Here is a 25,897-nt window from a genome sequence, read left to right on the forward strand (position 1 = left end):
CGGCGGGGCTTCCGGAGGCGGCGGCGTGACGAGGACAAAGTGGTGTCACTGGGCACGTCCCTGCGAGCCCGGAGCCAGCGGCCTCTGCCGCCCCCAGGGGCCCGGGTCCAAGGCTGCCCGAGGGCGGAGGGCGGGGGTGGCAGAGGCCAGCACTCAGGCCGCAGCGCCCCTCCTGTGGTGACAGCGGGGCTCACTGGGCCGTCCATCCAGCCCCAAGGCCACCAGCGCTAGGAGAGAAGAGGACTGACCCCGCCTGTGTCCCGGTGAGACGCAGCCGATGAAACAGATGCTAGGCGTGCCGGCTCTTTCTGGGACTTTTATTTCTTTAAAATAATTCATACAAATGGTTACGGTCACAAACATGATTTTAACCAAAATATTGCTAGCCTACCACATCAGCAGGACGGCACCGCGCGGCCAGGCGCCGCAGCCCCGCCGCCCGGGACGGAGGCCCGCGCGCTCCTCTGCACCGCTAGCGACGCCGTCTTCGTTTGGAACAGGGGGGGGGTTCATGCCAAAGTTAGGAAAGACAGCCTTTGTTTTGTTTTTCTAAATTATTCTAAAAATAAGACAAGCAGGTAGAAAAAACAATGCACTGAGTGGCGTAAAAAGAAAACGGGGAGGATTCATTGTCCTGAGAAGTTTGCCAACTGCTTGGTTCGGGATGCGATCCACACACAAAAGGGAGAACGTCTGAAGCAGACCCGCGGAGCCCTGCCTCGGGCTTCTCCTGCCGACAGCTAAGCAAACAAATCCTTTGCGACGTTCTAAAGACTGTACACAGACGGGGACACTCATGATAGAATTAACTACTGACTCTTCCGCTGCTGAGCGGGGACGCAAAGGACACGGCAGCGGCCGGCCCCCGGGACGGGACAACTACAGCTGATGCGGGGAGAGGGCGTCACCTCTCACCCCTGGCGCCCGGACCGTCCCGGAGGCCGTGGCCGCCTGCGGCGCCGCCCCTGCACACACCTGTCCGAGGGCTTGGCCGGTGCCCAGGCTGCGGAGCTCTGCCCGGGCTACAACTGGTCACTCGCATGGTCTCTATCTGCCTCGGGCTTGACGGTTTGGCCGGGAGAAGGCGCGTGGGGTGGGTGGGACACGGGGGGCAGGCCGTGGGACAGGGACATGGCGCTGGGGACGATGCCTTCGACTGCGGCGGGGATGCCGCTGGGGGCCACGCCCACGACGCCTGGGGGGTACCTGCTGGGAGAGGAAGGAGGCAGGTGAGGCCAGCGGGGCAGGACCCCAGGCTGCGCCTGAAGGCCGCCTGCTGGGGGACGCCGTCCCACTCCCTGTGTGGCCACCACCCAGACAGACGGTCTCACGTCCACCGGGCCCTGAAGGTCGTCCCCGCTCACCTGTAGGCGGCCCCGTTGAGCTCGGGGTGCACCACGGCCGGGTCCACACTGGCCCAGTGGGTGGCGGCTGCCAGGTGGTCTTTGTTCACGCAGTTCTTCAGACTGTCAGGGATCCGGCCTGGGGGACGTCGGGGAGAACGGGAGGGACGGCGCCTGCGTCAGGCGGCTGCCAAGGGGACCCCAGAGGCAGGGGCTCCACCGGGGACACGGGCAGTCTCCACAGACTCGCTCCCCTTAGGCACAGCCGGGTCCTGTCTGGGCAGTGTTGCCCTCAAAGCTCGGGGACCCCCAACCCCAAGCAACCGATCTCAGCTCAGCAGTGCCCCCCACCCCATCTGCTTGGCCCGGGGGTTTCAGTCAGAAGCTGACAGGGCCCGGCCCGGAAGGCTTACACGTGTAAGTGACTTTTTACAAGGTGGGGGAAACACCCCACGAGCTGGCACCCTGAGCAGGACAGCCAGCGAGCGCCACACACGCGACGCGAGGGCTTGGGCTGTGCTCGGCCCCTCCGTGCTTGGGGTCTGCCACGCCCGGCCCCGGGCGGCCGTCTCCCTAGCCACCCCCCCCCCACCCCGCAGAAGGCGCCGCGGCCTCGGGCCCCCGCCGGCGCACCTGTGACGGCTCTGCGGATCTCCCGGGCCGCCTCCTCACGCATCTCGATGGAGGCCTGCTCGCTGTACCAGGCCGCGTGTGGGGTGCAGATCAGGTTGGGCGCGTCCTTCAGGGGACCCTGGCTAAAACTGCACGGCACACAGGAGGTCAGAGGCCCTGCGCCTGCCCGGAGCCACACCCCACCCTCCGCCAGACTCGGTGGCTCCCCCCAAAGACAAACCTGCCCACGGGCTCCTGACCGCAGTGGGGAGGGGCCTTCACGGGGGGTGGGGATGCTGCCCGCCCCTCCCGCAAGTGGCTGTGAGCTGCAGACCCCAGGCCCTCCGGACCTGGAAGGGTGAAGGCCCACCTGGAGCTGCCCGGCCGCCCCCGACGGGCGTTTCAGCCGGGAGGCGTCTGACGAGGCCACGTGGGGGCAGCCGCCTCGTGCCCCCGGGCACTCAACAGGCTGCCTGGTCTGAGCCCTTCCCACCACGTGCAGGGGACTGGGCCGTCCTGGCCTACAGTGGTGGCCTCCCCCCGCTCTGAGACTCGGCCAGGGAGGAAGGTCTGCCCCACGTGGGATCTCAGTGCCCGAGGCCGGGGCCTGCAGGCCGTGGTGGGCGTCGGGGCCCCACTCCCTCGCGGCGCTGTGGCCGCCGGGTCGGACGCAGGCAAGCGCGGGCCGTAAGCGGGTGAGCGCCGGCTCGGGGACCCCAGGGCACCCCCGGCAGGCACCTGAATGGCTCTGACTCGTGCACGTCCAGGGCCGCACCGCGGATCCGCCCCTCCTTCAGGGCCTGGGCCAGCGCCTTCTCGTCCACGAGGCCGCCCCGGGCCGTGTTCACCAGGAAGGCCCCTTGTCTCATCTGGAAGACACGACAGTGCGGCCTGAAGACACTCCCCCGCCGGGTCAGGAAGTGGCTTCCCTGCTCCCCGGTGAGGGATTCCTTGTGACCCCTATCTCACCCCAACTAAGCCCACGCCGTCGTGGGGCTCCGGTGGCCGTCCACCAGCTCGGGGCAGCTCGTGCCTGTCCGGGCCCCACTGAGTCCTCGGGGACCGCACAGCCCCCGGCCACGCCCTGTCCCCCAGAGACCCAGACCCACTGGGTGAGAACCAACGAAGGTGCCTGGCCTCACCCTCTCCAGGGCTTCAGGAGCCTGGGGCGGACAGCAGGTGAGGCCCCAGGCGGGCACACTGAATGTACACGCACGCCCACCCACACGTACACGTGCACACGCGGACGCGCGTGGAACCACACGTGCACGTGTGCGCGCACACCTACGTGCACACATCAATGTGAGTGGCCACCCCACACTTAAATACACGTACACACACGTGTGTACAAGCCCACGTGCACACACACGCGTGGGGTGGGCACCATCGTGGAAGCTGACCCGCCCCCACGTGCATACACTGTGCACGCCTGCAACACAGGTCTCTGCGCACGCGGGCACTTGAAAGGCCCTGTGCCGCGGCTCGGGGAAGAGAAGGCCCCGTGGCAGGCCCGCGCGGCGGCCGGTGGCCGGCAGGCGTGGCGGGCAGGCGGGGGCCCCGGGCCGCACACCTGTTTGACGGTGAAGTCGTTGATGAGGTGGTGGTTGTGCTCGTTGAGGCCGCAGTGCAGGGTCACGCAGTCGCTGTGGAAGAGCAGGTCCTGCAGCGTGCTGACCCGCTGCAGCCCCAGCGCCCGCTCCGTGCCGTCCGCCAGGTAGGGGTCGTAGAACAGCACGTTGAAGCCAAAGGCCTTGGCCCGCAGCGCCACCGCCTGCCCCACGCGACCTGGGGAGCGACAGGGTGTCACCGCGGCACCTCTCTGGCCGCCCCGCCTCGGTTCCCCGTCTGCCCGGGGTGAGCCTGAGGCGTCTGCCCCCAGAGGCCCAGCGGCAGGACGTGCGCGGGACGAGGCTTTGCAGAGAAGGGGCGGGGCTCTGGGGGGCTGGGGAGCGCCGACGGGGGCCCCGCGGATGCACGGGGCGGAGAGGCAGGGGCTGCAGTGTCAGGATAGGCCCCAGTGCCCCGGGGGCTGAAGCCCTCTGTCCTCGGCTCCCGAGAAGACAAAGCAGGGGAGCAGCGCAGGCCAGGAGCTGGTGGGGGGGGGGGCAGGCAAGCCAGGGCCCTGCGCTTGGGGCCACGGGACACCATGGAGGCTGGTAAGGCGCCAGCACAGAGGGCCCGGGGAGGACGGGCACCCAGCGGTCCTGCCGACCCGCCACGGTGCCAGCGCCTCGGAGCAGTCACTCACACTGCCCGGTGGGCGACGCTGGCACGGAAGCCCCTGCTCGGCTGGCCTCGCCTGAAGCCACTTCCCCTACGACGTCAGTCCCCAGTTCCAGGAACCAAGAGAAACCCGAGGAGGATTTTCACTTTTATGAGAAAAGGCAAAAGCGAAATTGCGCTCAGTGTGTCTGGCAGGTGCCGTTACAGAGCCCCTCCTGTCCCCGGGAACCGCGCTCCGTGTCTCAGTGTGGAGCTGCTGTGGCCTTGGCCTCCACGAGCGACACGGGTCCAAAGGCTGCTGCTTCTTCCCTTTACGCCACTCGGGCCACAGGTTTCAGGGGACCACTCTGCTTGGGGCGGTGGGGAACCAGAACAGAGACTCTCGGAGTCCCGAGGGGCGCGGGGAGGGCCGGAGCAGGTGCCCAGGGGCCGTGGTCCCCAGGGCCGCCGGGCGCTGGTTGAGATGCAGCCTCTGGGGCGTCCCCACCGCACTGAGTGTCTTGACAGATACTGCCTGGAGGTGGCCGCCCCAAGCCCACTGGCCAGGCACAGCAGCTCCCCATCCTGGCTCCTTCCTCCCGGCCTGCATCACATCGCGTGGGCCGGGCCATCCCTGCCCTCAGACAGGCCGAGGGCGCTGGGGGCCTAGGTGCCGGGTGCAGGGCACTCACAGGGCTACGGGGCTCTGGCCAGCCCTGGCATCTGTGTGTGCACATCCAGCAGGACAGCAAATCGTGTCGGGGAGGGACACCCCTGTGCCCCACGGACGCCCGTGACCCTGACCCCCTGCACTAATGCAGGCGCGTCTCTGCCCTGCAGTTCCCCCACAGCTGCACGAGGCGGCGCCTTTGCCATGGAGAACCTGTGAAACAGCTGATGGGGTCGCAAGGAGCTACGGTCCCGCCCATGCTGGGTGGCCCAGGTGGACGGGCAGGCCCCTCCCGCCACACTGCCCTCCCCTGCTTCCCCAACCCCTAAGGCCCGCACCACCCCGGCACCTCTGCCCCCGCCCCCCGCCCACGTCTCCGTTCCCTGGTTTGCTGTCTGAGCGCAAGGGGCCCAGGGCTGGCCCAGGACACCGGCCTGCAGGGCACGCGACTGAGCGGGTGAGTGGAGGGAGCAGCCTCCGTCCACCCAGAGCAGGGCTCAGGGCAGCCTGCCCGGCCACCACCCGAAGGCCTTGTGTGTTCAGTCGCGGGGCAAGGGAACGGCAGAGCAAGCGTGCGTGAGTGTGCGTGACCACACGAGCACGTGTGACCCCAAGAGCACCTGTTTAACATCTGTTGTGTGCGTGGGCCCCACTAGGTGTTCCCGGGGTGGAGAAGGACCAGCACAGTCTCTGGGGCAGAGACCCCTCAACCCCACGCTGTCCCCTGGCTGGGCGACCACGTGCTAGCAGCACAGCGCAGCCCCAGCCTCCGGGTCCACAGAGCCTGTGCATGGGGGCGAAAGCCATCGCACCTAGCCCGATGATGCCCAAGGTCTCCCCGCGGATCCTGGCGGCTCCGGAAGCCACCTCTCGGATCTGCTCGACACTCTGGACCCGCGTGCCTTCCCGGAGCGCCTGGTGCAGCCACGTGGTCCTGCGGTACAGGTTCAGGATGTGGCACAGGGTGGAGTCGGCGGTCTCCTCCACGGACGCGGCCGGCACGTTGCAGACGGCGATGCCTGCGGACACGAGATACGCGGGGCAGTCACTAGCACGGTCCTGGGCCTCACGTCCCTGCCCCAGGATGCCAGGAGACAGATGCAGGTTACCTGCCCCGTGCCGCGTGGGAAAGCCACCCATGGGTCCAGTGGGCAGACAGGGTGGGGGACAGGAAGAGAGAGAGGCCACCTGGGCGGATGCCCACACCTGCTTCTGCTCCTCCTGGACCACTTGCCACTGAACCTTCTGGAAAGGGGTCTTGGCCAGGCCACCCCTCCCCGGGCCCTGCCCTCCCCCCCAGCCCCCCCCCCAGCTCGGCTTGCAACAAAACGTTAAGACAGGGTCAAGAGATCATGCAGGGGAGACCGAGCGACAACAGAGCTGGAGGCCCCGTCACACTCGGGAACAAGGCTGCCGCCTGACAGAGGACCAGGCCCTGCGGAGGTCTGGCAGGGATGACCGCACAGCACGCCCCAGACTGTCCCTGGACGAAGGACGGAGCCCCAGCCCGTGAAATCGCGAGGCAACGAGGACCCGCTCCGCGAACGGGGACGAGGCCCGGAGGGCGGCCCAGCTCGAAAAGTGCCCAGACCGCAGCCTGACACCGCGGTGCCTTCCTGGGGACAGGTGATAGCGGGGTGAGGGAGCTGGGCTGGCAGAGCAGAATGAACCCTGGGACGCGTGGCAGCCGACAGCGGGAGCCGTTTTCACGCTGCGGTCTGAGGCCGCCGTCGGTGACCGCGGACCGTGGCAGGGCGCGTCCTGACCTGCCCTTATGCCGTGACCAACACAGAGGATAAGGAGAGACTAGACCAGAACATCACAAGAGGCTGAACACCGCACCCGGAGAAGCATGCTGCAATCTGTTTCCGTGAGTGTGTCACACACCTGTGTGTACACGCTCCCACGTGTCCTAAATCACAACACAAACCTCCTTTCCCAGCAAATCTCGTGCACAGTGCCGCACAAACCCTGACACAGATGTACTGGCCGCCCCCCCCCCCGCCCCGGCTGACGTCCCTTCCCCGCGGTCCCCAGGAGGCAGTGCAGGAGGGCGGCGGACACGCTGCCCACAACGCCCGGGGGCTTCCTGAGGGATGCTGCTGCCACCCTGCACCTGCCTGAGGGGAGCTGGCGTGGGGCCCACACGCTGCCGGCCTCCAGGCCACCTCTAACCAGGCAGTCGGCTGCAACGGGACTCTCCCCTTCCCAGTAAAACCAGCAGACAAAACGTGATGAGGTCACACCGAGGGAGCAGTGCGCAAAGCTGCAAAGAGAAGAACCCAAGCTCGTCCTACCTAAGTCCCCAGCTGACTTGATGTCGATGTTGTCAAAGCCGCTGCCGATTCGGACGATTATCCGCAGCGCCTTGAACTTCTCCAAGTCCTCCCTGGTCAGCGTGATGGTGTGATACATCAGCGCCCCAACGGCCTCGTTCAGCACCTGCAGTGAAGGGGGCACGTGAGCCGGTGCCGCTGCGGGAGAAGCCACGCGGGCACTCCCCCCAAGCGCGGCCCCCGCTAGGCAAGTCCCAGGGCTCCAGCAGGTTCCCACCCGAGCGGCCTTCCCTCCGGTGCGCGTGGCAGGCCCTCTCAGGGGTAAGGTGCCCGATCCCCACGTGAGCGGCCTGCAGTGACCCGAATGTGACGGATCCGCAAACGCGCGAAGCACACCGAAGGTCCCCGCCCCGGTCGACACAGAGGACGGCGCTCTGCCTGCCTGACGCAGTGGGGTGGGCGGGGGCTGCCCTCTCCTTGGGCACCAGGCGCTACGATAGACGACAAACACCGGTTGCTGGGAGGACCCGGCGCACCCGAGACCTCCAGACCCCGCCGAGAGGATGAGAAGCCAGCGGCCACTTTGACACACCGTTCCTAGAACAGGAGCGGCCGCAAGGCCGCAATGGGCTCGGAGCGTCGGATAAGTCCCTGGGGACAGTGAACGCGCCGCAGTGAGCAGGGCACCCCTTTCAAATGGGGAGAGGGCTGATGTGCCGACCCCGCCGTCACCGTGCACAGGGCCCGGCCTCCAGGTCCGCCCTGCACGGCCCAGGGTTGGAGGATTACCCCCCAGAAAGGAGCAGGGAGCAGCCGCAGCCCTTGCGCACTATCCACCGCGCCGCGGACCTGGGGGGCCGCCTCCCCCCAGCCCCCGCCCACCACTGGGAGGGGCGTCAAGGTCGGGTACGCGCTCCGGGCGCGCCTGCGCCTAAGGTGGGCCTAGCCAGCTGCAGCCCGCAGGAGGGGCCCGCCAGCTCTGTCTGTGCACCCTTCGGAGCGTGGCCGGGGCCGTCGCCCCCAAGTGCGGGGCTCCAGGACACCTGGGGGCGGCCCGCGTGTCTCGGTGAGTCTGTTCCAGGCGAGGCCCACGCGGGGAGGTTGGTGCCAAGCGCACAGACCTCCCCGTGGGCGACGTCCGCCCACGACCCCCCTCGAGGAGACCCCCACCCACCCACCTGCCAGCTTAAGTCCATGAGCTCTGCCAGGGCCGGGCCCACCAACGTGGGACGCACCTCGCTCCTGGGGGGGGGGGGGGGGGCGGGGAGCGCGGGTCGAGGAGGGCGGGGCCACAGCCCAGGACCGTGAGCCCGGTCCGCAGCGGGACGCAGTCTGGCCAAGGCCAGGGACGCATGGTCTGCCATCTCTGGGCCCAAAGGCAGGGTCTGCGGAGCGGGCCCACCCCGTTCCAACGCATCACGTAATCCAAATCCTGCCGTACTTGGGAACGAGGTTTACTCCTCCCTAACGGGACGTTATAATCGATGACGTCTCAAATTCAGTGAAACAGAGTCCGCTGGGAACCCGTGGTGATGTGTCTGCAGGCCCCCCTCTGGACCGAGCTTCCAGTGCTCACCCTGGGTCCCCCGGGGCGACAGAGGCTGCTGGACCACAAGGGGCCACATGTGAGCTGAGGCAGCAGCTGGCCCGTGGCTGACGCAGTAAGCGGGGTGGAGCGGGCTCTGAGCGTGGGACGCAGGGCAGGGGACTGCAGCCCCGGGGAGACTGCTAACGGCCCCGGCTCGCCCCTTCTACGATGACTGAGCCCTGGTCCCAGCCGGACACGTGACCACCCGGAACTCAGTTTCCTCTGAGGCTGGCCTGGCCTCCGTTCCCCTCCTGCTGCCTGCGGTGGCCTGGAGGACACGGCCACAGGGGACCTCACAGAAAGGACCAAGGTAAGGGCAGCTGGGAAGCAGGGCAGGGGGTCCTGGGCCCCTGACCCTGCAAGGAGGCGACGGGGCGCTGCCAGTCCCGCTCTGGCCCCAGCTCGGAAGATCTAGGAAGTTCAGCTCCGGGAGCAGGGGGCTGCCAGCGGGCGTGTGAATGGACCGGCTGGATCATGCCCGAGTCCTGACAGCTCCCCTGGCCTCCTGGGAGGGCCACAGACGCACGCGCAGACTTCCGGTGCCGTGACTCGACGGGACCCGGTGTGGACGGGGTGAGGCCCGACGTGTGACAGCAGAGCAGCAGCAGAGGACATTAAGCAGGGGCACGTGGGGAGGGTGGGCAGGAAGATACAGGGCAGTGGACATGGCTAAGGCCACGGGCAGGTGCAGGGGAGAGGGGAGGGCTCGGCTGGCGGTTCCCCCCGAAGGCCCCTCTGGCCGCCCTGTGCTGTGTGGACAAGAGCTGGTGAGGAGGGCCCCCTTGGGGCAGGTGGGCAGGAGCTGGGGGGCAGGCTGCATGCAGACAGAGATCTGTCGGTGCCCGCGTTGTCCGGCACGGCTGGATGCTAGAACCAGAGAGACGGACATGTCCCTGCCGGCACTGGGAGGGGCTGCCCCGGACACAGGGGCAGATGCATCAGCTGGACGCCCGCGGGGCCCTCGGCTACAACGGGCGTGCGGATGGGCTGTGGGCAGGCGGGGCGGGGCAGGTGGTCCTCGCGGCTCAGACGCATGCGCAGGGCCAGCTTTTCCTGAGCATTGCACCCAGCTGTGGTCCTTAAGTGTCCTGGGCTAAACTTTTTTTGTTTTTTTTTGCGGTACGCGGGCCTCTCACCGCTGCGGCCTCTCCCGCTGCGGAGCACAGGCTCTGGACGCGCAGGCTCAGCGGCCATGGCTCACGGGCCCAGCCGCTCCGCGGCACGTGGGATCCTCCTGGGCCGGGGCACGAGCCCGTGTCCCCCGCATCGGCAGGCGGACTCCCAGCCACTGTGCCACCAGGGAAGCCCCCGGGCTGCACTTTTAAGCAGGGACGGTCCACGACGGTCTGAACGTTTCTAAAGCTGGAGAGACTGTGTGGCTTCCAGCGCTGGCTGTGCTGCAGCAAAACCCCACGTTTGCTTGTTTCCTTGAGGTGAGAAGTGAGTGGATCCCTGCAGACCCTCTTAGGCTCCAGTCTTGCTGCCGCTGCCCCCGGGGCACAGTCTGCCCATCAGCACCGACCGCCCAGTACCAGGCATCCCCAACGTCCAAATACTCCGTGTGACGCACGCCAACTGGAACTGTTATTTCAGCTTTCACTTGCATTTCTGGGTGTGACTCAGTCACCCAGGTGCGTTTCTGGGTAAATTATTTTTTTGACGCCTGGTCCTTCCACTGAGCGTCTCTCGAATCCCAGGGTACCCGGAGAAGTGTTCTCAGGGGAGCCCGGGCTCCCCTCAGAGCAGCGCCCACCCTGTACCAGCTACAGGAAGAGAGCACTGCAGGGGCACCACGCTGCCCCGTCCAGACTCCAGGTCCACGCTCCTGCTGGCTCCTGACCCCTTTCCTGGCTGCAAAGTGGCCATGACACCCCTGGTATGGCACTGACCTCCCAGCGTCCACTGCTGCCAGCCTCTACGTGCTGTGTCACCAGCTAGTCAATGACCTGGCGTCCTCAGGTCCACAGGAGGAAACGCAGCCCACCTGGCCAGGCGCTCAGAGCAGAGGGCCTGAGGGGTACTCACTGGGCACCACACCAGAGGCAGGCCACCGGTCAGGGCGCCTCCTCGGCCCGAGTCTCCCCTCCCAGCATCACTCACTCTCTCTCTCACACACACAGACACACACACACACTCAGGGCACGTCCTCAGCCCGAGTCTCCCCTCCCAGCATCTCACACACACACACACACACACACACACACACACACACACTCAGGGCACCTCCTTGGCCTGAGTCTCCCCTCCCAGCATCACTCACTCTCTCACACACACACACACACACACTCACACACACGCACACACACACTCAGGGCACCTCCTTGGCCCGAGTCTCCCCTCCCAGCATCACTCTCTCTCTCACACACACACACTCACACACACACACACACACACACCCTCAGCGACTTCTTATCTTTCCAGATGGGCACGTTCTGTGAGAGGCCACGCAGACGGCTCGAGGGCTTTCCCGATGACAGGAGGCCCAGGTGGAGGGACAGCGGGCTGAGGACCGCAGACAGGTTCCCACACGCCTGCTGGAGCGCCACCCAGACCTGCAAGCTGACAGCCCGGCTGCCCCTGGGGGGGCGGGGGGGCAGTGTCACCTGCTCTGTCCACACCCCCTCCCGTGCCCACTTCCCACTGGGATCTTTCTCCTGTGGGTTGAGGAGTCTGAGTATTTCAGCTCTTCCCCCCCGACTGTTACACGCACTGCAGACGCGTCTCCTTCGCCCCCTCACTTCCTGTTGTGTGTGATTTCTCTTGCAGGGAGACTGTTGTGACCGCCTTGTGCGCGGATGCCCCTCCTTCCCACGCCGTGCTTTCTGCAGAACTGCCCACGTTTGGTCCTGTCTGACCAGGGCAAACACGCTCCCCTCAGACGCCCCTCTCACTCTTGGTGACGGCGGCGCGCACGAAGGCGCCGGCCAGCATCCCCAGGGCTCGTGGGCTGACCAGTCCTCTCTGCCTCCAGGGTCCTCAGGTCCCACCGACCGGGAGCCACCCCCCCGCTGGCCGCAATGCCTGTTTCTGCGTCTCCCCTGGATTTTACTTCATGTCTTACCCGGCCTCGGCGCCTCCCTCCTGGGACAGGGCGCTTCACTCCAACGAGGCCCCCGCTGGTGCCCCTGGAACCCCAGGCGCGTCCCCGTGGCACTCCCACCCTGGCCCAGCCCCTCAACGGGACCCCAGGTCTTCCTTTTCCACGGCCCCCCCCACCTCACGGGCACCTGACCTCTGAGGAGCTTCGGAGAGAGCGGCGGAGGGGAGAAACGCCTCCGCCGGCCCCGCGTGTGGGCGGGCGAGCGAGCCTGGCTAAAACCCTCTTCTCAGGGGCTTTGACGCGCCCAGCTGGGGCCGCTCCGGTTCTTGTCCCCCACCCCTGGCGCTGGTGAAATCTGGATCCTGAATGGCAGGGCCTCTCGCGGCCCCCGACACTCATGCTGGGTTCGTGGCAGGAGCCCGGGAGCCTCTGTTCAGCTTTGGTAGTTTTCCTCATGTTGTGGCGAAAACGTCAGTCTCTCCTTAACGCTCAAATAACGTCGGACGGACGTCCAACCAGCTGTGAGGAGGTAGAAACCCCTGATCAGACGTGACGCGTAAGACAGGCTGATACTTCCCTTCTAGGCCAAAGCCTGCAGCCAGGTGGTCCACGGACCCCGTGTCAGCTCCAGAGCCACCAGGGTCCTGGGCTCCTGTCTTGCTGCCCCGCCATTCCCAGGCTCCCCTGGCTCCACACGGCTTCCTTTTGTGGTCTGGGTGGCTGCCCAGGCTCCAGCCATCACATCTGGTTTCCAGCCAGCAGAAAGAGGGAAGGTGGCTCTGCACACAAAGGCTGCTGTCCTCTCCCTGGCTGCACTTAGTCATCTGGCCACCCCTGGCAGCAAAGAGGGGGAAGGAAGTGCTTGCCCAGGATGGGGAACGGGAAGCTCCCGAGAGCGGCTGCACTGGCCAGCTGGGCCCGGCACCCCCGCGGAGTCTGCGAATCTCTCCTCGCTCCTCATCGCTTCCGTCTTTCCTCTGGGCTTCCCGACTGTGTCTTCTGAGCTTCCTATTGAGGTTTAAACCTTCCGCTCCCATTTTAGTTTCCAGGAGCTCCCTCTAGTTCTCCCGTGGTTCCTTTCTCGCTGTGTCCTGCTTGGTGTACAATCGGGCGTTACCTCAGGCCTAAGGACGCCAATTACACAGTCCTAACGTCTCTTCTGTCAGGAGCATAAAATTCCGTCCCCAGGACACTTTTTCTGCCTGTTCTTCTCTGGCAGGCAAGGCCAAGGCTTCCCGTGGGTGTCAGGAGGCGTAGGGCTCGGGGGGGACGCCGCCTGCCCGTTGTGGGGGGCTCTGAGGGCCCTATGCCCCTCCCCAGGGGTCTGTCAACATACATTCATTCCTTTATTTCTGGCTGTGTTGAGTCTTTGTTTCTGTGCGAGGGCTTTCTCCAGTTGCGGCGAGCGGGGGCCACTCTTCATGGCGGTGCGCGGGCCTCTCACTGTTGTGGCCTCTCCCGTTGCGGAGCACGGGCTCAAGACGCGCAGGCTCAGTAGTTGTGGCTCACGGGCCCAGCTGCTCCGCAGCATGTGGGATCCTCCCGGACCAGGGCACGAACCCGCGTCCCCTGCATCGGCAGGCAGACTCTCAACCACTGCGCCACCAGGGAAGCCCTGGGTTTTATATTAACTTGTTGAAATAGTTTGGTAAGTTACAGTTCTGGAAAAAACCACGTTTTGTCTTAGTTTTCAAATTTACTGGCAAAACTTTTAGTACTGCTTACAGTTTTTAAAACTTTCTCCCGGTATATCTCTCTTTCATTCCACTACTGTTTTTTTAAAAAGTATCTTTTTAGTTTGAAGCGGTGTAAGGTTCACAAGATGCTGCCAACGAGGGGGATCCCGCGTCCCCTGGCCTGGCCCGTGGTGGGCAGCGAGCCTACGCCCGGGAGGTAATCTGTGCGCCAGGTGCCCTTGGCCGTCTTGTCCTTGCTTGTGTGCTGTTCTGTGGAACTTCACTGTGGGTCTGTTCAAGCAGCCGCCTCACAACAGGACACAGAAAGCAGGACTGCCGTCGCCACAGAGACACCCCCGTGTTAGCGGCACCTGAACCCGGCACCTCGGTCCCCTTTGCCGTCCCCGTCACGGTGGCTGGCCAGAGTGACGACGCCTGTGACCCTGAAGAGCTGGCTGCTCTGGCCCGGCCGACGCCGGTGCCCGTGGCTCACCCTTCCTTCTCTGCCCAGTGGGGCTCCTCGGTACCCGTGCCCTGGCGGAAGGCCACCTGGTTCCCTCTGGTTCCGGCCACGAGGAGCGAAGCTGCTGGGGAGCTCGCGGGAGGTGTCTGAGTGGACGTGTGCTCCGCTTCTCGGGGGGAAATGCCGGCACTGGGGCGGCCAGGCAGGTGGCCCGCACCTGCTCAGCTTTGGGCAGCCGCCGGCCCGAGTTCCCGGAGGGGCGGCCTGGGCGTGCATGCCGCCGCACTTCTCACCCGCTTACTGCTGCCTCCCCTCGGCTCTGGGCCGTCGTCAGCCTTTTCCTCATCCAATTCTGCCCGCGGCCCATCCCCTCCCCTCGGTCCCTGAGACTCCTGTCGGAGGCTGGCTCCCCACCGGGGCCCCTCACCCCAAGCCTCCGTCCTGCCGCTGACCCAGGTGGCTGTCGAGTCCGCCCAGTGAGCTCTCACTTTCAGCTTTGCTGTTTCTGCTCCTAGATCTTCTAAAAACTCCCCCGAAGCCTCTGCCGTCGTCACGTCTTCTGCTCTCGGCTCCTTTGAAGTGCTCAGGCTTGGTTTTCACGCTGTGGTGGTAGCAGCAGACACCCCACCGGCCCCGTGGGTCCCTCTAGTCCTTTGTCTCTGCTGGTTTTCGCTCAGTTCTTTCTTCTCCTACTATCTTGTTATCTTCGACTGTGCGATGAACATTGTGCTAGGAGGTGATCTGCAGAGACAACTGGGGGCCCAGGCCTACGGGCTCTTCCCGTAAAGAGTGCCGTTCTCCCTTGTCTCTGCCAGCCACCTGAGCGGAGGACACAGGGGCGCCTATGATCCAAGTTCAAGGCTTGACGTGGACGTTGCGGGGCTGGTGGGGGTACATGTGAGGGTGCATCTGGCCCCAGCTCGTCCTTTCTCAAGGGTCCAGCCCAGAGCCAGGGTCCAGCAGGGCTCCAACCTCACCAGCCCATGAGGCTGCCAGAGCCGCCCTGGCCTCTCAGCCGCCTCTTCCGGCACAGCTGACGCCCCGGCCCGGCGGGCACGACCTGTCCACCCCTGCGGCATCGGGGCCTCTCCTGACCCTGTTGGTCTCCGAAGCACCTTGGTTTTATAAACCTTGGTCCAGCTTCCTCACTGACTCAGGGGAAAGGTGCTTCTGAAGTACCCGGTTGGCTGTGACTACAAACAGAAACCAGGTTAACATACTTCCTGTCCCAGGGAAGCTGAGAGCTGCAAACCGCGTGGCACAGGCTCCGGGCGTCCCGGCGACTGCCGCGGCCTGAGTCGTCAGGTGATGGAGGTGCAGCATGCCCGCCCCCAGCACCGTCCACTGCAGCCACGTCCCCAGATGCCACTTTCTGGGAAAGAACTGGTTACAATGCAGACATCCCCCCCCACCTCCCGACGGGCCAGGTGGTGAGGGCAGCGCCACACCTGCCCACTCCGGCAGGAACCCTGGGACACCTGCCTCAGCGCTGGCGAGGCCACGGCTCCCCACCTCCCCGCCCCCGCCCGTGGTACCTTCTCGTGGATCTCCTGTGTGGACTGTGCGTCACAGAAGGCCACTGTGGCCACGTCCTTCAGGATGGGCATCTCCACCGTGCAGTCCCGGCCGTCCAGCAGTGCCACCAGGGGCCGGGGGTGCAGGGGCCCGTTCATGATCGGAGGTCGGACGCCTGCAACGACAGGGCCGGACGCTCAGCTTCCCGCGGCAGCACAGCCCCTGCTGAAACCTCAGCCCACCCCAAGGACTTCCAATTCTACGTGTCCAGCCACCAGGATCTTTGTCAAAAATAAGTTAAAAACCAGGAAGGAAAACACACTGATGTTTGCCACAGCTCAGTGCCACCTGAGTGGACACCGACGGTGGTGACTGCCCCCCTCCACGGATCAGGGCCTCAAGGATGCAGAGGCCCTGGCAGCCCCGCGCTCCAGCTGGCGTCCAGACACGCAGGTTGGAACGACGGGCTCGGGGACGCACCCGACGTTTCTCTTCCACTCGACGCTGTGGTGTTGCCACCCAAAAACCCGGCAGGGACCCACCCAGCACCAGCATCGCCTCTGTTTGTAGGTTTGAGGAGCAAGAAACAGTGTAAGGGTAGAACAGGGTTAGGACACCAGAAGAAGGCCAGAACCCCTCACCTCCCTAAATGAGACAGCGAAGAATGATTAAAAACTCCCTCCCTCCACACGAGGCCCAGGTGGAGACGGGAGCGCTTCACAGGTGACATGCGAGACAGTGGGGGCCGCACCAGCCCGCCCCCTCATCACGGCCCCGCAAGGCTCGCCCTGGGACGTGGCAGCCGGCGCGTGCGGTGCAGGACGGGAACCGGGTGCGGGTTCCGCGGCGGCCCGCCAGCGCCCACCACCCCTGAGAGCGCACGGCCGTCAGGACCGGCGGCAAAGGCGCCAAGACCGCCGGGAGGGCTCCTGGCGTGGGGTCCAAAGGCCAGGACCTCCCTGGTCACCTCCCCCCACGTCACGAGCAGAGCGTCCAGGCCCCCTCTGTCTGTGGTGCGACGGCGGGAGTCCTGTGCAGACGGTGCCCTGGTCTCTCCAGCTCCACTGGGAGAACAGCAACATCTCACTTAAAGATGTTACTCATCTTAGCGCGTGACAAACACCCGCTCCCAGCCTCACTCAGCTGGAACTTTGCCCAACACCGATCCACGCGACCGCAAGAAACCGAGCCCTCCGGGTCTGCGAAGGTGTCTTAGCTGAAAGGTGCCTGCAGAGCCTCGTCTGAAGCGCCCAGCGGTCAGAGAGGACGGGAAGCCCCAACGGAGGGCACTGCGACCGGGAGGGCTGCCAACCGCAGCGTGTCCACGGGAACGCCCCGAGAAACCTCGCGCCGACCTGCAGCCTGGCCGGGCGCCCCTCCCTCGACACCCTCGACAGGAGCAAACCCCACGGCGAACGTGAGGCCCGACCAAGGCCTCGCTGGCCCAGGCGACTCGCCCCCTCGGGACGCCCCTGTCCTAACCCCAGCACACGCAGGGGGCCCCGGAGCAGCGCCTCCTCCACGGCCGCGGGGACACCGGCCTCGGCGGCCTCACTCTCCCGAGCCCCGACCAACCTGACATCTCTTAATATGGGCTCGGCTTCCACGACCATGAATTCGACTGTTCAAAGCGTCTATCTTCAGAAGCCCCCTGCAGAACCGCGTCCTGTCACTGGATCCTCATCCCACGTCTTTAATTGTCTCGAACCAAAGCTCCTAGGCTCCTGTCCACGGCGACCACTGAAGCCCACGCCGGGTCAAAGTCTGACTAAAAATTAAACACAAGAGACACGTTAAACACCACTGAGGGTCAACTAGACTCACGAACCTCAGGTCCATGGAGGAGGGGCTTCCCTGCACCTCGACCCCAAGCCCGTGGCTGCCGGGCTGGGACCTACCTGGAACCAGGCCCGGCCCTGCGTGGGAGTGACCGGCGGGGCCACGGCTCGGACGCAGAGGCAAGAGGCTCACCCCGAAGGTCGCCGCCACGTACCCGGGAGCCCACCCGGATGCCACCATGTGCACTAGCTGGGAGGCCTGGGGACAGGACGGCCCAGAAAGCGGGTCTGTGGCCAGTTCCGCAAGCTCCTATCTCACGGGGCCCATCGCTTCCTGGGTCCGTGACGGGGCACAGGCCGCTGGGGGAAAGGGCTCCAGGACACAGACCCTGACCTGGACGCTTCCTGTACCGCACCCCCGAGCCCCCCAGGCGGTGTCCCGGGACCAGATTCAGATGCAGTCCTCCCCAGAGAGCTGCCCAGCCCTTCCCGGCGGGCAGGACGACCTGGTCGTGACCCACACCTCGGGCGCACCCGAGCCCTCCCTGACCCGGCTCAGCTGCGGGGACTGGCCAGCCGCTCCTGAAAAGCTCCAGCCGGCCAGCCAGACACAGCCCACGACCCAGGACACGGGCGGCAGGGCCAGGGGGCAGCCTGCAGCCACGGGCCAGCGGCGGCCCTCAGTGCCTGCCACCCAGTGGGTGTCTAGCACCCGAACTGACCTCACCACCGGCTCCCAGGCGGCCTCGGCCCCTCTCAGCCCCGTGCGGCCACATGCGCCAAGGCCCCCCGCGCTCCCACAGGCGGGGGTCATGACGCCCCGGCCCAGGTCCCCGTCCCGCCGCACCCGCTCTGCCTCCCGGGCCACGCAGCGTGGACAGCAGCCCCGCCGCGAGGGGACTCGTGCCCAAGGGGTCGCGCTACCAGAGCTCCCGCAACTCACGCCGTGCCCCCCCCCCCCATGCAGCCACGCTCCTCTCCGGAATCACCAAACTCGAGGAATCGGAACGCTTCCACCTGCAAACAGCAGAGGCTCCTTTAATCTAACTTCCTCCGGTAGAAACCGTACTCAGCGAGCCGTAAGGCAGCAGGTGTCACCCCACACCCCAGACACGGCCCCAGGACAGGACGACACCCCCAGCACCTCAGGGACCCTCAGTGCCAGTCCTCAGGCCCTCCTCACCTTCCTACCCTGATCCTCACAGGAGGGGATCGGGAACAGCGACGGGGGCAGGGTGCCGGGCCGGGCGGCAAGGACGGGCCTCGCTTGCGGTCTCGCTGGCTCTGGGGCCCCAGCCTCGCTCCCGCTGACCGACCACACCGCCGCCGGGGTGGGCACCCCCGCTGCAGAGGCAGGAGAGCGAGCTCCAGGACCTCAAACACCTGCCACCCAGGTCCCACTGATCCCATCGTCTCTTCCAAAGTCGGCCCCAAACTCATTCTAAACTGCAGGGGCAGCACTGGGCAAGGCACCAGGGCAGTCAGCTCCGCACAGCCGAGTCAGGCCGACCTAGGCGCCTTGCCATCCTACCCGAGGGTCCCCGGGAACCACACGGGAGACAGTGTGTGCAGGTGATGGAAACCCCAGAGAAGTCACAGCCGGCCGTCTGGTCACGAGGACTTCTTCAGTCCCCTCCCTAAACCCTGGAGGAACCAGGGCCAGCTGCACTGGGAAGCAGGACAGTGCCCAGCCGGGCCTTCCCTGGCTCACTCGCGGCCCCACCAGCCAGCAGCGTCCCTACACGCCCGCTACATGCCAACGGCCAAGACGGTTCCCTGTCCCCCGAGGGCCCGGGGCTCACAGGCCTCAAGTGCGGCCCAGCACTGCGTCTTCCCAGCCCTGGTGAAACAACCTGGACCCCTGGGCTCTCCCATGTCCACCGCCCACCAATCCTTCTGTGAAAATGGTCTCAAAAGGAAGCTTTGCTTTGGCACTGCTGAGCAGCTAGAAGGAGTCAGATGCATCCCTGCTACCCCATGGGGGTGGTGGGTGCCTGCCCGGAGCAGCTGGCGGGCCTCAGAGGCCAGCCTGCACAGACGGAGGGCCCTGGGCAGGTCTCAGGCCCAACGTGCAGACAGGAGGCGACCTCTGGTGGGCACTGCAGACAGACAGGGTGAGTCTGGCTCTCCCCTCCCCGGCCCCAGTGCCCTGTGGGCAGGACGGCAGCGTCCAGCAGTGGCTGAGACACAGGGATTCAACCGTCCAATTGTGCTTGAAATAACAGCAAGACCATAGTCACAAGAAGCTTCTGGGCTCGTGCTGGGGACGCTCATGGGTGAAAACGCTAAGCTGCACCTCGTTTCTACAAATAAGCCAAACAGAAGCCCCGTAAGTGACTTCACTGCTCAAGACACCGACGGGAGAGCCCCTGGACGCACAGGGCAGCAGGGGGTGCGCCGGAGGGTGGACAAGGTCAGGCCAGGGGAGGGGAGGGTCACGGTTAAGCCCAGAGCAGGCCAGCAGGTAGCCCCAGGGCCCTCAGGGCCACCAAGCCACCTCCTACAGCCACCGCTGCACAGGAACCTACAGGAGGCCTTCTGCCCTCCGGGGGAACAGCCCCACGTTTAAAGAGGGAGTGAAGGATGGCTAGAGAGGGCAAGGCCCGTGGCCAACAGGCGTGGACCCTGGGGGTGGCACGCAGGCCACGTCCCACGCATCCGGTGGGAGCAGTGCCGCCAGCCTGGCCCCCCCGCCCTGTGCTGACTGGACGAGTCTCAGGGGCTCCTGCCCTCTACTCACCTGCCTGTCTCTCGGGAGCCACAAGGGTCTGCACCCCTCCCCCACCAGGTGAGCCAGGGGCTCGGTTTGTGGCCGGGGGCGTGGCAGGGACGGGGTTCTGGCCGGAAGCCCCCCGGCCAGATTCCAGACACACCTGCCCCTCCCCCTTACTAGAAACTGGACCCCATCTGGTAGGGTGGGACGCAGGGCCGGCTCCTTGCAAAGAAACTCTGGGGACCAGATACGACAGGGACGGCCCCAGCCCCTTGGTGACCTCAGTGACCGTGAGGGGCCACCCTGGGGAGCGGGTGGCTGGCAGCCAGGACACCTGTCAGGACGGAGACTCTGTCCCCTCAGCGATGGGACAGTCGAGGAGCAGATGGGTCATCTCCCGAGGGCGTGAGGCTGGCCCCAGGTTCCCGGGTGTCCAGACGCCCTCCCTGGTCAGCCCCAGACCCGGGGCTCTGGGCGCAGGAGGGCCCGTCCCTTCCTCACTTGGACCTTCTCCAGCACCCCCCCGCTCTCCCCGCACCTGCTCACCAACCACGCGGAGGTGCTGTCAGGGTGGCACCTGCTGCCGGGAGCACCTGCCGGGGGCCACGGCCCCGCACTTCCAACACATGACACTCCCGGGCCTCACCTCCTCCCACCACCCCCAGCTTCCCTGGTCCCCTCCCGCCCGCCCAGTTTCTGCTCAGGGATGGACGTGGGTGCCGGCTGACCACTGGGGCCATACGGCCAGAACACGAGCTCTGCCAGGACAGGCTTCCGGGGCACCCAGCGGGCACGTGGGAAGGGAGGGATTTCTGACGACCAGCCTGACGCACAGACGGCTCTATCCCACGTCAGAGGCGCCAGGTGCCCGCCACGGGGAGAGGCAGTGCATGCCCGTAACCCAGCGGCTCAGTAAAGGGGGGAGGGGAACGCAGGGGCCAGCGCGGCTGCGGAGAGAGGAAGCCCGTGCCCAGAGCTGGCAGCGCCGCGGCCCTGGGCTGTCCCAGCTCCCGGGCAAACGCCGGGAGCGGGCGGTGGCCAGACCTGCGGGGCCGAAGAGGACATCCGTGCCCGCCGCCACCCAGCTCAGGCCGACAGGAGGGCGTTTGCTGAAGGCCTGGCACGCGGCTGCCCTAACACCCCCCCAGACCCCAGGACCGGTCGACGGTTCCCTTGAACCTCACCACGCAGCAGCAAGAGGGGACAGGAAAGGACGAAAGGGGACTTGGGCTGCGACTTGCATTCCACGCCAAGGGAAGACGCCAACGACGGGGAGCCGCATGGGGGGACGTGGACACTCGGGCACCGTCTTCGCGCTCCCTCCTGCCCAGCTCTACACACTGGCCGCGCGGCCCTCCTCCCCTCCCCCACCACGCACCTAAGATGCGTCCTCGGCCACGGCTCCCCAGTGTGGGGCTACCCTCGGAGGGTCCAGGGGCTGCAGCTGGCACGCTCTGGGGTCACCCGAGTCGCTGAGCCCCCCAGACCCATCACGGCGCATCCCTGGCACCAGGGCCTGCAGGAAGCCCAGGCTTCCCGAGAACCCGGCCCTCGGCCACACCACGCCCTGAGCACCGGGTCAGGGTCCCGGGCCAGCTCCCGCCTCCTTCCGCAGCACCGATGAGCATCTTAAGCTCAGCGCACCAGAACTCACCCCCAGAACGGCCTCTGCTCCTCTCCAGCCCCAGTAACTGCCCCGCCCAACCCAGGCCCCAAACGCGGCAGCCACGGACAGGGTCTCTGGCCCCACGGCCCGTCCAACGGCCAGGCCGGTCTCCCTGGGGCCCACGGCGAGGGTGTGCTCTCCTTACTCCACCAGGCCTCTGGCCCGCACGCCGCAGAGCCCCAGTCACCGCAGCCGGGGCCTGTCACGCGCACCGCTCAGCAGCAGGAAAGGCAAACTCCTCGGCACCGCTGGCGGCCGCTGCCCCTGCTACCTCCCCACCCTCCTGTGTGAAGCCAGCCCCTCTGCCAGCACCGGTCCTCCAGCTTGACCAGCAGGCACGCCCTCTGGAAAGCCACCTCCCGAGACAGGAACCTGAGGACCCAAGGGCGGCCCCGCGCCTGCCCCCGCGTCACTCTGCCTGAAGAGCCAGCAGCAGCCCGCCGTCTCCAGCTCGCCCCGCTGCCCACAGCCCAGCCGTCTGGCCGAGGTCCGCCGTGTGCCCTGGGCAGAGTCTGGCTGGGGTGGGCGCTGAGCCCCTGCAGCCAAGGCCAAGGCGCTCCCGCAGGCAACACGTGGCCACGTAAAACCTCCAGCAGGACCCCCGGCCAGAGTCGGCCTCAACTTCTCAACTCCTCGGAAACCAAAAGATGCCCCACACACATGCTAGATAAAAACTGTGACAAGAGGCGACGATGCGTCACCAAGACTTCCCCACGCGCGTTCACCTCTTTCACCATCTTCATTTACGCCCACGTGTGTGCGTGTTCTGCTACCTTCGTGATGCTCAGAATCCCGGAAGCGAGAACGTCATCCACGTCGAAAGAACGCAGGTTGGGGCGGATTCATCATGATGCCACCGTAACTTAGGGAATATCACCTTCCTAGCTTCCAGAGTGAGGTTTCACAGCTGCTGTGGGGGGACCCTGTCCCTCAGCCCTGCCCCCGGCCCTGTCCCTCCATCCCCAACACCTGGCACACGCTCACTCATGTGATCCCACCTCCTCACACGCTCCATCCCCACTTTACAGACATGACACAGAGAAGTCACGTAAGGGGCCCATGACCATGCGTTGGTCAGGGGCTCATCTGGGATTCCCCCAGGGACAATTCTGTGCTCTTGGCTGTGGTCACTCCCCCAGAGGCTGAAAGATTCTGCCCCATTCAGGAGTAGACAGGCTACACTGACCCACAGGGCATCCCAGACGTCCACACTGCTGGGAACTGGCTTTCTCCTGAGTATTTGCTTGTGTATACTTTTATAGAAATAAAGTTGTTTCTCTTGAAAAGTGGGGGGTCCTGGACAGGTGGAGGACGCCCCCATGGGATACGACCGGCAGTCCCAGCTCTGGACCCCCTTTGTGCAAGCCAACTGTCCAGCCACCCAGAGAAGTGGGAGCTGGGTGAGGGCCTTACCCTCGCGACTACTCAACTCAGAGCACCCGGAAGAAAGCCATCCCACTTCCCGAGAGCAACCTGTCCTAACCAACCACGAAGAAGAACATCACGAGAAAGGGGCTGCCCCGGCCAGGTTCCCGGCTTAAGAGGCTGCCAGCTAAAGGCCGTCCTCCCGGCAAGCCCAGGGCCGCTGCACCCTTCCGGGACAAGCAGGCACCAGCCAGAGGAAGCTCCGTCCATAACCGCGGCTCAGGTGCCGCGGCAGCTCCTCCCTCCACAGGCCTCGCAGCCTGGGGCCCCGACCTGCAGGCCCCAGCGGCAGGGTGGTGGCGCTGGAAGCTGAGGGTGGGGGCCCTCCCCTGCCGACAGGATGCACCCCTACCATGAGGAGGCCCCAGCCCGGTGGCTGGAAGCCCGGAGAAGCTGGGGCTGTGCAAGGGTGGAAAGACAGGTGGGCATGACACGGAAGTGGCCTGACGGGAGCGTAGGGCAGCGGCCGGCAAACCAACACCACCCGTGGCGCCCCCCGCCCGGCCTGCGCCCCCCAGCCCCAGGCTCAGGGCCCCCAGAGCTACCCAGGGCACGGAGAACGCCTGTTCCTGACATCTTTCAAAACAGGAAGGGCACAAGGTGCCTGGGGACAAACGGAAGCGGGTCACACCTGTCCCGTTACTCAGATGGAAACGGACTCATAAAGAAAAGGGCGCCCTGCCGCCACCTCTGCCGGGTGAGCGGGAACGGCGCGCCTCCCAGCTGACGCATCACTTCTGTCATTTCAAAACGAATAAAGATCTCAAAACGGTCATTTCACTTCAAAAACGTCACTTCAAAAACGAGTAAAGATCGCCTGCGGGAAGACCCGGCGCCGCGGCCCCGCAGAGAGGCCGGTTCGGGTCCGAGGCTGCGGCCCCGCACGTCCCCCGGCTGCGGTCCGAGGTCCGGCCGCGAAGGACGCGGGGTCACCGGCGCGCCCGTCCTCCCTGCGGGGCCCCGTCAGCGGGGACCCGGCCAGCCCGGCCCTTAGGACGGACGGGCCGCCGGGACTTGCGCACCGAGTGCGAGGTCCCGGCTGCGGGGGTCCCGAGGCCCCCGCGCCCCTTTGTGCCACCTGCGCGGGCGGGGCGGCGGCGCACGCGCACGCAGCAGCACGCGCACGCGCACGGCGCTCCCTCGGTCCCGCCCCCCGGCCCCGCCCCCGGGCGCCGGCGCGCGGACGCCGGCGCGCACGCGCACTCGCACACAAAAGCCGGGGCCCGCGCCCGCCCCGCCCGCCCCCGCGGCCCCGCCCCGCCCCGCCCCCGCGGCCGGAAATGCGCGCGCGCGGCCTTACCGAGCGGCAGGCCCTTGTTGAGCAAGTGCGAGCTGCCCATTGAAAGGCGCGGGCGGCCGCGGGCCCCGACGAGTCCGGAGCGCTCCGCCGCGAGCCCGGCGCGTGGGGCGGCCTGGGCGCCGTCCGCTGCTCCGCCCGCTCGCCTGCGCCCGGGCGCCGCCGTGCCGAGCCGCCGCGCCGCGCCAGCAGCCGCTCCACCGGGCGGGGACAGGGCGCGCGCGCGGGCGGGGCTTCCGGCGCGGCGGTCTCCTGTTTCCAGGCGCGGGCGCCGCGCAGGACCACGCGGGCGGCTGCAAGCCGCGCCCGCCCGCCCCGCCCGGCCGCCAGGCTCCCCCGCCCCCGCTGGCCGCGCCTTCCCGGCAACCGCGCAGGCACCTACCCGCACACACCAGGCGCCTCCTGCCCGAATGAGCACACGCACTTGCTGAGAACCCCCAAGGCCCCACTTGCCCTACACATGCACACGCACCTGCTCTGAACCTGCCAGGCCCCACCTGCCTGGATCCCACTGGGCCTTGACTGCTGGGCTGAACGGGCCCCTCATCCTCACCTTCCGGCCGCACCCATTCCGCACCTACCCGCCGGCCGCCGAGCGGGCTCCTGGGCACCGGTGGTTTAAGTGTCCAGGCGGCCGCAAGGTCAAGGTCGGGGGAGGCAGCGGCTCAAACCCCGGAGGGTTTTTCTGGGAAAACCCGCCCTTATGCTGTGCGGGGAGGCCTACACAGGAGCCCCCAGGACAGCTTCCCGAAGCCAGCGGCAGGGACTTCCCTGGGCCTGGGGCGGTGCAGGTGGTCCCTGGGAGGTGGCCAGGTGTGGCTGAAGTGGGTGTCAGTCTGATCACCGCCGCGGCCCCAAAGACAGCACCTGTGCTTAGTTCCAGAAGTCCAGAGGGGACCTGGCACCCGAGGGTCAGGAGGGCTCTCCAGGGTGGGAGCTCGCCAGGCCTCAAGAGCAAGGTGATCCGGTTATGGGGAAGGGCCAAGGCCAGCCCTGGGAGAACCTGATCCCCAGAGCAGGGATGTCCTGGGAGTCGGAACGCTGTCAGGTGACCCTGAGGATGGGCGATGTAACTGTCCTCTTAGGTAAAAAGCACGTCATTAAACACGACAGCAGTGGGTACCAGTAAACTGTCGGTACGGTTTGATGAAACATGATGGACCATCCTGAAATCAACTGTGTTATCTATATATCCTTAAAATCCATAATCAGTGAGAAAGTGTGGGTGGGTTCAATAAAGGATGATAAGGAACTGGGTGTTTATTTGCAAAACAAATGCTTTTAAATTCTCACTTGGTACTCACCTGTGAAAATACCTCCCAAATTGGATTAATTAAAACATATGGAGAAAATGGGTTGTAAATGAGCATTCCGCAAATCTCTTAGAGAACTTTCCTAAGCACAGATGCAAAACCAGTCACAAGGGAAAGATGAAACTTCCGGACCGGGGCGCGTGTCTTGCCCACACACCCCTCTCATTTTCTTAGTTAACGTTGTCCGGGAACAGAGCCCCTGACATGGCCTGGACCAGCTCCTCCAGCGCTTCCTGTCCTGTCTCGGCATCTGGATTGCTGAGACCGGAGGTGCCCCTTGATACCTGCTCCCTCCCCCACGCAGCCCCTAGCCCAGGGTC

At 66.0% G+C, this 25,897-nt stretch overlaps 1 protein-coding gene across 8 annotated transcripts; it reads right to left on the reverse strand.

Moving 5' to 3' along the window:
- Positions 1 to 296: 296 nt before the first annotated feature.
- Positions 297 to 25,280, reverse strand: CTBP1 (C-terminal binding protein 1). Of its 8 annotated transcripts, none has more exons than XM_067734824.1 (10): positions 25,132 to 25,280; positions 16,961 to 17,153; positions 15,406 to 15,560; positions 7,125 to 7,269; positions 5,640 to 5,846; positions 3,526 to 3,740; positions 2,694 to 2,824; positions 1,977 to 2,104; positions 1,365 to 1,482; positions 297 to 1,209 (listed from the first exon to the last, which is right to left on the reverse strand). In XM_067734824.1, the coding sequence occupies exons 2-10, from the start codon at positions 16,965 to 16,967 to the stop codon at positions 1,023 to 1,025; spliced, it is 1,293 nt and encodes a 430-aa protein (XP_067590925.1). In that variant the 5' UTR covers positions 16,968 to 17,153; positions 25,132 to 25,280; the 3' UTR covers positions 297 to 1,022. The 8 variants fall into 8 exon arrangements, with proteins under 8 accessions (XP_067590925.1, XP_067590921.1, XP_067590923.1 ...); XM_067734820.1 differs by lacking the exons at positions 16,961 to 17,153; positions 25,132 to 25,280 and adding an exon at positions 24,268 to 24,460 and having other exon boundaries at positions 297 to 559; positions 976 to 1,209; XM_067734822.1 differs by lacking the exon at positions 25,132 to 25,280 and adding an exon at positions 24,268 to 24,424.
- Positions 25,281 to 25,897: the final 617 nt, after the last annotated feature.

Source organism: Pseudorca crassidens, chromosome 4, assembly GCF_039906515.1.
Source record: "Pseudorca crassidens isolate mPseCra1 chromosome 4, mPseCra1.hap1, whole genome shotgun sequence".
NCBI lineage: Eukaryota > Metazoa > Chordata > Mammalia > Artiodactyla > Delphinidae > Pseudorca > Pseudorca crassidens.

Bases quoted from the DNA above. Each gene is read 5' to 3' on its own strand.
- CTBP1 (XM_067734820.1), bottom strand. From the start codon at position 24,307: ATGGGCAGCTCGCACTTGCTCAACAAGGGCCTGCCGCTCG. The intron at 3,741-5,639 runs GTGCGATGGCTT...GTCGCTCCCCAG, and splicing joins CTTGGGCATCATCGGGCTAG to GTCGCGTGGGGCAGGCGGTG. The intron at 2,105-2,693 runs GTGCCTGCCGGG...TGTGCCGTGCAG, and splicing joins CACGAGTCAGAGCCATTCAG to TTTTAGCCAGGGTCCCCTGA.